This window comes from Aethalodelphis obliquidens, unplaced genomic scaffold (genome assembly GCF_003676395.1).
Source record: "Aethalodelphis obliquidens isolate GAN/ISIS:26980383/991018 unplaced genomic scaffold, ASM367639v1 scaffold44, whole genome shotgun sequence".
Taxonomy (NCBI): Eukaryota; Metazoa; Chordata; class Mammalia; order Artiodactyla; family Delphinidae; genus Aethalodelphis; species Aethalodelphis obliquidens.
This window is the reverse complement of record NW_020837988.1, coordinates 12,817,230-12,829,860: the sequence shown is the minus strand read 5'-3', so window position 1 is coordinate 12,829,860 and position 12,631 is coordinate 12,817,230. Positions and strand designations below refer to the sequence as shown.

The window sequence follows — 12,631 nt, the reverse complement described above, 5'->3', positions numbered from 1 at the left end:
TGGACGCACAGCAAATCCAGTGCAGGACCAATGAGCCATGACTGTTTTTTAAATAAAGATCCTCAGTGCTGGCCACTCAGAGCCTCAAGGGTGGTTTATCTTTCTGATTTTACATCCTGGTGTGCTTTAAAACCATGATTTAAGAATTTTATAAAATCAGCTTAGCGGCCCAATGCTGAGCTTCACACCAAAGCCTAATTCAAGGTCTTAGATACAAAAATAAGAATAGAGTCATGGGCTTCCCTGGTGGCGCAGTGGTTGAGAGTCCGCCTGACGATGCAGGGGACACGGGTTCGTGCCCCGGTCCGGGAAGATCCCACATGCCGCGGAGTGGCTGGGCCTGTGAGCCATGGCCACTGGGCCTGTGCGTCCGGAGCCTGTGCTGCACAACGGGAGAGGCCACGGCAGTGAGAGGCCCGCATACCGCAAAAAAAAAGAAAAGAAAAAAAAAAGAATAGAGTCATATCTGTTTGGTTAACTAAAAGCCCAAAACACAAATCATTTTCCTGGGGATGTGTGAGGACAGCTCACAGGACAGTGACCCTGAGTGCCGGGTCTCCCCATGCTGCCTTCCCCAGGACCTGCCACGGACATGCTCCACGTCCTGCTCACAGGCCCAGAGCTGGGCTATTCACAAGGTCAAAACATTACCTTAGAATGAGGCATCCTTAGGTGGACCTTCTTGCCACCAGCTAGTAAACGCCCAAGGCGTGCAGCTGCGCACAATGCAACCTCATCGCCACGCGCCGTCCACCAGAGAGACAGGTCAGAGGGCAGAGGGCGGGTGGCTGGTGGCTTCAGGGAGCACCTGGGAGGGGTGACCCTGCCTGTAGACGCAGCCCCAATGCCTGGGGCAGGAGCTTCCTGGAAATGAGGTCGTAACCTCTAGGGCTTTCATTTCAGCTACAACTTCATCATCCCCTGCGGGCGCTGGGAGGAGCACATGCAGTTGTGCACAAGGAATCAAGACAACGGAACACAAAGACCCCCACGTGATGTTTAAATGTGCACCCGACACCTCTGGCAGGAAACAGAGAAAACCAGAAACTTGGTCGTCTCCAAGACCTCGCACTTGGTGGCCCTGGGGAGGCACAGCTGGACTGGCACTGCCCCAAGGGCCCTCATGCAGCTTTCACACTGGGAGCAGGGAGACTCGACTTTTGCTATGTACCATTTTGCACCTTTTGCAATAAATTCATTAAAGAAAATTTTAAAGCAAAAATGAAACCAACCAAAAGGCAATGGAAAAAAGATACAATGCCAATTTACGTAACATGCAATATTTAGGAACACATTTACTATTCTGGTGACATCATTTAAAAGGTAAAAAATAATACGAGATGTACATGAAAAAGCACAAGTCCTAAGATGGTGACACAATGTTGAAAAAAAAGAAATGGGAGGAATGGCTCTACCCAGTATTAGGGTTACTAGAGAGCCATGGTAACCCAGACAAAAAGACAGACACAGATTGATGGGACAGAACAGAGAAAATCTTTAGGATCGAGAGCTAAGTAACGAATTCTCAGACTTGACACCAGAAACATGACCCATAAAAGAAAAAACTGGTAGGTTGGATCTCATCAAAATTAAAAAAACTCTTGTTCTCGTGAAAGACCTTGTGAAGAGGATGAGCAGACAACCCCCAGACTGGAAGGAAGAACCTACAAACCACTCACCCAAGAAAGAAAAGACTCCTGAACTCAACAATAAAAACAAACAACCCCGTGAGAAAAGGGGCAGAAGACTTTGCTGGGGCTCAGGGCAGGCCACCCAAGCCACATATTGATATTTTGAATTAAAGTTACTTGAGAAACGGCCAGTAGAAGAAAAATGATATTAAAAACACTCTGACTGTGAAAGCAGGAATAAATCTCCCATGTGAAGGTACCCTCCCCATTCCAGGGGGAGAGAAAGCGTCCTCATCACCAGTTAGGGAAATAAACCTTGTCACTTCTTCATGAGCCTCTTTGTTAAATCTTCACAAATAACTGTTTCTTTGTCTGAAAATGATATAGAAACAGCCTGCTTTGGTCACTTTGTGGGTCCCATTTTTATGAGACCTCCGTGTATACGAATTACCTTGTTTCTTTCTCTCCTGTTAATCTGTCTCGTGTCAATTTAATTACTAGACCAGCCAAAATCCACCAAGAAGGACTGGTGTGGGGGGAGGAATTTCCCCTCCCCAACAACTTAAACAGACACGTCACCAAAGAGGATACAGGTGGTAAATATCACATGAAAACGTGCTCAACATCACTAGCATCGCCATCAGAGAAATGCAAGTTAAAGCCACAATGAGCTACCATCACACACCTAATCAGAGTAACTAACGCAAAAACAATGACAACACCAAATGCTGGTGAGGCCATAGAAAAACTGATCACTGACAGAATGATGGAGGGAAGGTACAATGGTGCAGCCCCTCTGGAAAACAGCAGGGCCCTTTCTTACAGAACTAACCATGCAACTACCATATGACCCCAAAATTGTATTCTTGGCATTTATCCCAGAGAAAGAGAAATTGTGTTCACACAAAAACCTGTCCATGAATGTTTACAGCAGCTTAATTCTTAATGGTCCCAAACCAGAAACAACCCAGAGACCCTACAATACATGAACAATTCAGGCAGCTGTGGCACAGCTGGCCAGGGGACGTGACTCGGCCAGGGAAGGGCAGGAAGGAGGGGCTGCCAGTACTGCCACAGCCTCGGAGGACCCTGGGAATCGTGCTGCAGGAAAGGCAGTCCCAAAGGTCACACCGTGTGAGTCCACATATATCACATCAAAAACTAATACGGGGTTTAGTACTAAACATCCAATTTGGCGTCCAAAGAAAAAGACTGGGACTCGTAGCTACACCCAGGCTTCAAGGACATCTAAGGTCAAGAGAAGTGTGGCTCCCTGGCCCCATTCCCTCCTCCTGAACCTGCCGCCAGAAGCCAGTGGCCGCTGGGGAGACACATTTGGGGGCCTGCTGGGCACTTTCTAACATGTACAACAACTAGCACTGAACAACCACTTAATGGGACATCTTTTCACAAATTCATAAATATATTCACCGTGATTAACCGGGTGGGCCTCCAGTCTGTCACTCTCCGAGACACCCAAGTATGACGGGAAGGCCATCCTCCCAGGGCTGCTGGTGGTGGTGAGAGCCTCCTGGCACCTGACAACCCGGAGAGGTGGTGCCCCCAGGGCACAGGACGGAGAGAGAAGACAGCTTACCACCCGCACTGAGCTCCCACCTCCTGGGCGCTGGGGAAAGAGGCCCGAGCTTGCTGGGCGGGCTCCCAAGGACAGCACAAAACGAGCACAAACAGGAGCCAAAAAGGACGAAACACGTCTTCACGAGGAAGCAGCTTTGCAGTGAGAGAAATTTCATCCCCAATAATTAGGGACTTGATCCTGACATTTTCAAATGAGCTTCGAACAAAAGCACCTTTCACTGCCTTAGCCTTGCACCACTAGGTAAGCAGGGGTCACTTAGGTGGTGTTTAATGCAAAGAATTTCTGCTGATTTTAAAGGATTTTAACTTGAAAAAAAATTATTTCTGTCGTTTTATTTCACCTCTTCCCTAGGGTAAAAAGTATCAGTGCTTTGATTTTATTATTGCTTCTCAAAATTAGCTCTTAGGTTCCAATAAACAGAAAAGAAAATATAAAAGAAAATATAAATATATATATATATTTTTTAGGCCACACTGTGCTGCTTGTGGGATCTTATGTCCCTGACCAGGGATGGAACCCCAGGCCCCCTGCAGTGGAAGCACGGAGTCCTAACCACTGGACCGCCAGGGAATTCCCCAAAAGGTAATTTTTAAGGACAGATTTAACAAACGATTCTTACTGTATTTCAATGAGTCTTACAATTACTGCCTGAGGGTAAATATCAGGGCACAAACGTGAAGACTTCTCAAAGAATCACCGGGCTTCCTACTGATGCTCAAGACAAAAGAAGAGAAACCGCAGGACACAGATGAGGTCCTGAGCTTTCCTGGGAAACTTTTCTTGAAACCAGAAAGTTTCAAGGACCCCATGTAATTCAGGGAACAGAGAGCAGGCAGGCCATCAGCAGCTGCAAGGGAGCAGGGGGCTCTGTGACCTGATGGAGCCCCTGCCTCTGAGGACGGAGGCTGCGCTTCCGTGTCACCCCACCAACCAAAAAGCGAGGCTGCAATGCTGATCCCTGGCCAGACACTCACTCGTCAAACAGACAGCAGCACCCACTGTGCACACTTGCCCACTCCTGAGCTGTGGACCCTCCAGGCCCCCTCTCCATCCCCACCTGGACGGGGGCAACCCATCCTGACCCACCCTCCACGGGCTATAGCCCACTCCCCGGCTGGGACCCAGAGGGAGTGGGAGCCACCCTCCATGGGCCCCCATCCCCTGGGCGTCCCTCCTGCTTCACAAGCCCATGACCACAGCCTCTCCGGGGAGCCGGTCACAGATCAGAGCCACCCACACCCTCAAGAAAAGGAACAGAACAGGAAAACTTACCGAGGCTGCTCTCCTGCAGTTTACATCTCGGTCAAACACGGCAGCGATCACCAGTGCGCTGTGAGAAAAAGGGAAGGCGATTAATGAAAGGGAATCTGCACAGACGCCTGGGACGCTGACCCCATAGTCTCCCTCCTCCACATGCCCACAAGCCCGTCTGTGGCTCGGGGGCCTTGGCTAAAGAGACGCTCATGGGGCAGCGAGGGTGGCCAACCCCAACTTCATGAGAGCCAGCAGAAGTCACAGGGAGGGTGGTCTCGTGTACAGGCCTCACGGGGCAGGACGAGGACGGCAGGGTCGGGGCAGGATGCCAGGTACAAACAGAGAAACGCGTGGGCAGCCAGCGGGGCCCAGGAGGCCAGCAGGAGCGATGAGTCCTACATCTCCCCAGAAACTGTAGGCAAGCACAGAAAGCAGCTCTGATGGTCCTACCCCCACAAGCCAAACCACGACCGAGCTCCCCAAGAAGGAAGCCCCCAGGCTCACACTGTCCACCAGCTTCACTGAAACCTCCCTTCACTACGTGATCACCCTCAACCATCGGGGACAAACCGGAAGGTACTTAAGTGCCCAGTCGGCTTTGGTAACAACAGAAAACAAAGTGGGGACAAAGTGCTGTGTCTAAGTGTGACTTGTAAATTTGCATCTCCTATCAGCCCACAGAGGAAATGTTTGAAAAAGGGTTATTCAGACACACAGAGATCACCTGAAAGGGGTGCTGCCCTCCCACCCGACAGCCATTCTGTTTGGTACTGAAGTTGTAGAACCCAACCCTACAAATCTGTCAAAACCCACAGAACTGTTCACGACAAAGACTGAATTTTCCTGAATGCAAATTAAAAAGAAACTATAGGAAGTGGGGTCCTGCAACAGCAGAGTAAATGTGCCTGCGTTACACAAAGACACTACACTCGATGGACGGGGAGGAGACACGGGAACTCTCTCCTCCGGGGCGGGTGTGTTTCTCACAGGGGAGGGTTAGCAGTTCTGAAACAACTGCATGTGGATGCCGCAGAGGAGGGAGCCAGGATGAAGCAGCACTGATCACAGGAGGCCAGGGGACCCGGCGCTGGGCTGGAATCGCAGGTGTCCACGCAGTTGGCCAGGCCGGAGGTGCAAAGGATAACACTGTGGGAATGGGAGTGGAATCCAGGTCCTGGATTCTAAATACTACTCTCCACTATGAGGAACACAGACTCCTGGAGGTGGTTGACTCCAGGGCTGGGTTGAGGGAAAAAGAAAAGCCTGGGGCATCCTGTCATGCTAGAAATTGAGAAACCATTAAAAACAAAGGCGCAAGGGGGCAGGGAACACAGGGCACAGAAACCAACCTGAAATTGCTCCCAACAGCCAAAGGCAGAGCAATCTGAGCAACAAAATAACCAACGGTGCTAGAAGATAATCCATGGTCCACACTGACATAAGTAAACAAAGGAGCAAAAGGCAGAGGAGACATGTTTTCCTACGAAAGAACCACCATCGCTAGCCTAGCGCAGTACCCGATGGGTGCTGGGTGTGAAAACTGGATAGTTACAGAGTCTCAAAGTACCCCCAAAATGTTTATTATTTATTTTTAAAAAAACAGTCACTTTACAGACCTCAACTGGCACAGTGAGTTTGGGACGCACCCCAAATGCGACACCAAGATGGCAGGCACATCACCAAAGAGCAGCTGCGGTTTAACCACTGGCCCCACACAACACTCATTCCTCGGTCCCCTTTGTAAGAGGTCGATATTCAGGGAAGCTGGTGAAGGGCTTTTATGGGAACGTCTATTATTTTTGCAATTCTTCTTTAAGCCTGAAGTTAGTTCAAAATTTAAAGTTTTTTTGAAAAGCCACTAAATATCTGAAGATTTTTCAAGATCCAGTGTTAGTATTTGGGGTCCTTTTACTAGTTGAAGCTGAAATTAATTTCAGCAAAACTCTATTAACAGAAAGTTATTCCCCATTCCTCTCTCAACTCTTTATTATATTATAAACTACAGCCAAAATGAGATTTTTTAAAAATACTGGGCTTAACACTAAAGGAAATTCATCACCAGATTAATCGATTCCATTTCAACATCATAATTTTTTTGTTAACAAAATCTTAGAAATCATTAAACTGATCAAGACATTTAATACTGTGATCTTTCAATAAACAAAAATCACACAACTACTGTTCTTTTTTTTTAATTGAAGTATATAGTTGATTTATAATGTTGTGTTACTTTCAGGTGTACAGTAAAGTGATTCAGTTATACATATGTATATGTGTGTGTGTGTGTGTGTGTGTGTGTGTGTCTCTATTCTTTTCCAGATTCTCTTCCCTTACAGGTTATTAAAAAATATTGAGTATAGTTCTCTGTGCTATACAGTAGGTTCTTGCTGTTTATTTTATATATAGTAGTGTGTATAATGCCATTTGCAGCAACATGGATGGACCTAGAGATTACCATACAAAGTAAGCTAAAAACAAATATATGATATTGCTTATATGTGTAATCTAAAAAAAATTACACTAGTGAACTTACATACAAAAGAGAAATAGACCCACAGACATATAAAACAAACTTATGGTTACCAAAGGGGAAAGGCGGGGAGGGATAAATCAGGAGTTTGGGATTAATGTATACACACTACTGTTCTTAACAAAAACATGTTTGGTGTTTTATTCTAAATGTATTCTCATCATTGATGGAAAGTTAAGTATTATATTTGCATATTAGTTTAGAGCCTTTTTTACTTTTATTTTTTATTAATATTTATTTATTTGGTTGTGCTGGGTCTTAGCTGTGGCAGGCGGGCTCCTTAGTTGTCAGGTTGCATGGCATGCGAACTCTTAGTTGCAGCATGCGTATGGAATCTAGCTCCCCAATCAGGGATCAAACCCAGGCCCCCTGCGTTGGGAGCACAGAGTCTTAACCACTGTGCCACCAGGGAAGTCCCAATAAGAGCCTTTTGAAAAACTCCATAAGATCATATGTATTCTAGGAAAAGATACTAACCAAGAATTTCTGCTTTACTTTAACATCTGACACCAGAAAAATGTTGACATATCTATAATGCCTCTGTACCAAAAGTCCACATTTTACACTGAATTCTTGAAACTTCCTGTCAATCTATTTATCCTAATTACAATTTTTAAATTATGGAACACTGATTAATGAGGAGAGAATGGAAAAAAACGTAGAGAATAAACTTAAAATCACCTGCCATCCTAACCCTACAGGCCACCATAACCCCTGTAAGGTCACTACTAAGTTATGCATCGAACCGCTCTGACTACCAGGCCTCCCAGCTGTGGACACTCTGGCCCTGCCTGGGGCAGGCTGGGCCCAACTTCAACCTAGCTCCTTGGTGCAGCCGAGACCACTGAGCCAAGTCCAAGTTCCACTCTGTGCCACCGCCGCGCCGTGCAGGTCAGCCTGCGGGGCCTGCTCTGTGGGGCCAAACGGAGACAGCATGGCTTCAAGTCTGTCCGCTTACGCTGTGACTGAGCCAAAACATTAATGAACTCCTGTGCCGAAGGGTCCTTCCCAGCTTTGTCGTGTGTGCTACCTCCTTCCAGCCCCTCCCCTGAACCTCAGTCGGCAGCTGCAGGGAAGGGGCTCTACCTCCTTCACTCTTCTAGCACACGCTCCCCCATAGTTACCTGGCAGTGACGGGGCCCAGGCCAAGCTAGGGCGTCCCCACCACAGGTGACGCCGCTTACGTTCTCCTGTAGACCCCTCTCTGTGTTCGGCCTGAGGTGGGTCTGTGGGCCTCCCGCGCCCCCGTGGCAAGGTCCAGCCCACTTGGCTCGGTCCCTGCGGCCACTTGCCACACAGCAATGATTCCTGGAGAGACTGTGTGTCGTGGGAGCCCGGCAGAAACCCCCCTGAATGGCACGCAGTGGTCTGCCTCTGGGCGCAAGCCTCCTGTCCCGTCACAGTGAACACACCCTGCCTGTGGTCACAGGAGCAGACCCCGAGCTCACAAGGGCCACAGGGCCAGGCCACCGACTCAGACACGCAGGGTGAGGCTCGTCCGAAGGCCAGCTTCTGAAGGGCTTGCGTTGGCTACAGCCTGAGAACCTGACCCTGGGGCACTAGAGACAGGCCCAACCGCCTCCATCAGGTTGTTTCTGCATTCACAAGTAAATGGCTTCAAATACTGGCTGCTTTATCCATATTTTACCAAACTTCACAGAACACAGTAGGACAAATATAACAAAACCACTTAAAAAGCACAGCTCTTAGTCAAATATAGACTCAAGTTAATTCAACAAATCCACTGTGTATATATCTACGAATGCAACAAGTTTTAAATACTGTTCTGATTTGGACTCAATTTTGAAAATTACTCTAATTTCACACTTTCAGAACAAAACTGGCTTATCTAGAAATACTAGCATGTTTCAAATAAAAGTAGGTATGACAATATTGTTTAAATATCAACATGAGAGCTCCCCCCAGGGCCCCCATGTCCCATGTGCTGTGAAGTTTTCCTCAGCAGGATGGGGCTGAGCATGAGTCATGTGCTTTCACTTAGAATTTCAGTGAGAGGTGCAGGGGCCAGACTGTAGCCAGCAAGGACCATACCGACCACAGCCACTGGGGCTGGAACACTCTCAGGTATCTTCACCTGTTTGCTTTCGCTGGGAGAGTTCAAGTAATACTTCACCCAGGATTTCCCAACACAGAAAGATGGTCTGTGTCAAACAGAAAGGGACTTTCTTTCTTGTCCGAGTCAGGGGAGCTGCGTGCCTGGACCTGCTCCGAGCTCCAGGCACCTGGTTTTAGCAGGTACAGCAAAAAGCAGATCTCACCCCGAACTCAATTGTTGTTAGTTTGTGTAATATTTTGTAGCAATAAAATACAAAATATACTTTTTACCTTAATTAACAGTAATCTTGTCATTTCAAAGTCAAAAACGTTTTAAATATCAGACTAATAATTTCTTACCCATCCGTGTTGTCTAAAGGTTTCAAGTCACATTGGTTTTGGAATAAATTACAAGACGTGGGCTTCCCTGGTGGCGCAGTGGTTGAGAGTCCGCCTGCCGATGCAGGGGACACGGGTTCGTGCCCCAGTCCGGGAGGATCCCGCATGCCGCGGAGCGGCTGGGCCCGTGAGCCATGGCCGCTGAGCCTGCGCGTACGGAGCCTGTGCTCCGCAACGGGAGAGGCCACAGCAGTGAGAGGCCCGCGTACCGCAAAACAAACAAACAAAAAAAAAAAATTACAAGACGCACGTGTGGCTTTCTCTAAATCAGAAGAATCAAAGCTCATACCAGCTGACACAACGGCGAAACACAAGACGTCTTTAAAGTGCTTTTCATTCGCAGCAGAGCTAAAATGGAGTCTGAGGGGAGACCTACCAGGTGGACGGGGGGGAACACTCTGGTCAACAATTGCCACTTAATTTTTCTCGAAAAACAGGAAGGTTACCTTCCCCCTGGAGTCCGTCATCAAGAAACGCTGAGTGGGAACAAGACGTAGCTTTGAGCAATGCTTGCCATTTCCTGATTTTTCAGGACAATCTTGCCCTCGAGGAAGAGATCTGGGAGCCAATCCCCAGGCACTGCCCACGCTGCCCTGCTCGCCCAGCTCGCTCCGCGAGGCTGAGTCGGGCACTGCCCCTGGTGCGGGAGGGGCCCTGCAGGGTTGATGTCAACAGGAGCTCGGCTTACAAAAGAGTTTCAGGTGAGGAAATCGCTAGAAGGTGACAACCAACACACATGCTGGCAACAGGGATCTTTTTTCCTTTTCTTGCAAATTAGCTTTTGATTACTGGTGAGATGGTACTTTCTAGATAATGCACAACCATCCTCTACCATTTTAATTTTATGTGTTTCTTTCTCCCTAAATTACACTTGGCTTTTCAGGAAGTCCTATGTACTTATCCACAAAATAATTATTCCATCTCTTATTGTGTCTGAATATAACGCTTAGGAAATACAGGTTTTCAAAATCGACCAACACTAATTCAAACCATGATTAAAATGACCTAAAAACTTCCTTTTCGGTATTTACAAAACAGAGAGGGTAAGCACATATTCACAGGTGAGGGGGGAAAACAGTTCCTCAGGTTCCTTTAGGAAGGGGAGCAGGCCAGAGCAGTTCCTTTAGGAAGGTGAGCGTTCCTTCCCTGCACGGCTCACTGAGCTGGTGGCCGGCCACACTCTGACCTCTTCCTCTGTACGGGCTGAGCCCAGCCCTGCCCATTATTACCACCACCTGATTCTTTTCATCAGATGTTTCTAGTTCATTTACAGAATTACAGTTTGATCTCAACTGTCTACTTTTGCAGGATCTACTGATGAGTTTGTGAAAGTATAAAGATATCACGATTTTATCATGTGCCAGGATGAACAGGCTTAAAAGCTGACAATTAAAATGTGGTCACTTATTACAAACCAAGGGAGGCTGATCTCAAAGGACACACCCCAACCGATACTCCTGGGGCAGGGAAGCGAGCGCCCGCAGCGTCCTGCAGACTCACCTGGCACTGTGACTCACCCTTCAGCCCGCCCGCCTGCCTGCTCCACCCCCCGGGCCTGCTGTCTAGATGGACCAGGAAAGGCTGGAGCACAGGCTCCCTCGGAACCTGCCAAACTGGACTGAGAAAGCTGCCGGGCATGGCTCCAACGGGCACTTGCTGATCCAGTCCTGGGATGGGCACAGGGGAAGGGGACAAGAGGGGCCTTTCTGAGCAGAAACTCCATGAGGCACTAACTCCAGGGTAAATTAAGAGGGCTGTGAAGCAGGAGTCTCTGGGCTCCCCTGCAAGCTGGTGGTTTCAGCGTATGTAAACTCATCAGTGATTGCTTGGGTGTATCCAAGACGTCAGGGAAATTCAGCCTCCACGGAGATCAAAGGCCCCAGGTGAACCACATGAGTTTCTGCGGACGGACGCTGCCACCAGTACACGCAGCTGTGATCTGTCCCTATTTAAAATGAGTCCCAGCTCAGAAAGCTCGGTGTCCTAACCACCCACCTGCACTCTGTCCCCCTCACATTCCAGTTCCCTCGGGGGCCCCACAGTAGGGCTCAGCCTACCCCTCAGCTGCAAGCAGACCTGCATCACCCTCGTCCAACAGGTGGGCTGCACAGGCCTCCACCCAGCGGGGTCGCTGGTCTCTTCAAAGCCCTCTCCCAACAGGCGCCAGCTCCAGGAAGTAACCCTCTCACCAAAGGGGGTCTTTCCTTTTCTGAATAACAGGGCATCACCCTGAAGTAAGATGTGCCGGTGCCCCTTCAGCCTCCAGGAAAATTGGACAGGAGTATGTGAAGGGCCGCCCACACCAGGAATCCACATTGACAGTCACGCCATGTGAGCAAGGGCCAGGCTTAACACTTACCAGCACTTCTGCTCACCGGCTGGTACTCTGCATTATAAAACCACTGCTGAGATTAGCATTGCAATGGCATCTGCTTTTGGGTGAAAGAGGCTCCCTTCCCAAGCCCAGGGCCAGCACAGAACCCTGCTCTCTGGTCCACGTATGCCAGCAGGGACAGCAGGACTCAGGACCCTATTTCTCTCCAAGTTGGTGACGAGGTCTTGTGACTCTGACGTTCTCACCTACGGGGCAATGAGAAGCTTCTCCCCGAAGCAGAGGACGTGGTGAGTGGGGGCTGCCCACCTCTGGGCCCAATGCCTCTACTGACCCTTCAGCCCTTGGCAATGCTTCTCCCATTGGGCTGAACCAAAGAGAGTCCCTGGAGAAAGCAGGGGCCCAAGTTCCTGAAACCTTCCAAGCTCTCAGCCACAAAGGTTAAACTGAAAAAAGAAGCCTTGTCGGGATGGTTTAACTCTGAAATGGGAATGAACATTTGGAGCCAGATTCCCCCACATCTGCTTCTGGCAGAGGCAGCGTGGCATTTGCAGAGCCAGGTCTGGCTTAGCTCCAGGCAAGCGTCCTTGGAGGAGTGGGAAGCCGTGACACTGAATGAGACAGCACCCAACTAAGGGTTCATCATCCTGTGACTGCCGATGTAAACAATGAGCAAAACACACTTCTTTGCTTCATTCTCTAGTTACAGAAGCAACTTCCAAAAAGCGGAGGAGCAGAACAAGAAAGCAGTAGGCAGCGCCTTCCCTGAAGCTGCATTAAACAGCAAACGATCTCCCGTTTGCAGAGCAATGAGAGAGTGGGGAACGCAC

The 12,631-nt window shown here is 48.7% G+C and overlaps 1 protein-coding gene across 2 annotated transcripts in view; it reads right to left on the bottom strand.

Moving 5' to 3' along the window:
- The window catches only part of TBCD (tubulin folding cofactor D), a 176,604-nt gene that overhangs the window by 62,274 nt on the left and 101,699 nt on the right, over positions 1-12,631 (bottom strand). For both annotated transcript variants that reach the window (XM_027081141.1, XM_027081142.1), the window contains one exon: positions 4,504-4,561. In XM_027081141.1, the coding sequence (XP_026936942.1) occupies positions 4,504-4,561 (58 nt within the window). The remainder of the gene's footprint in view (positions 1-4,503; positions 4,562-12,631) is intronic.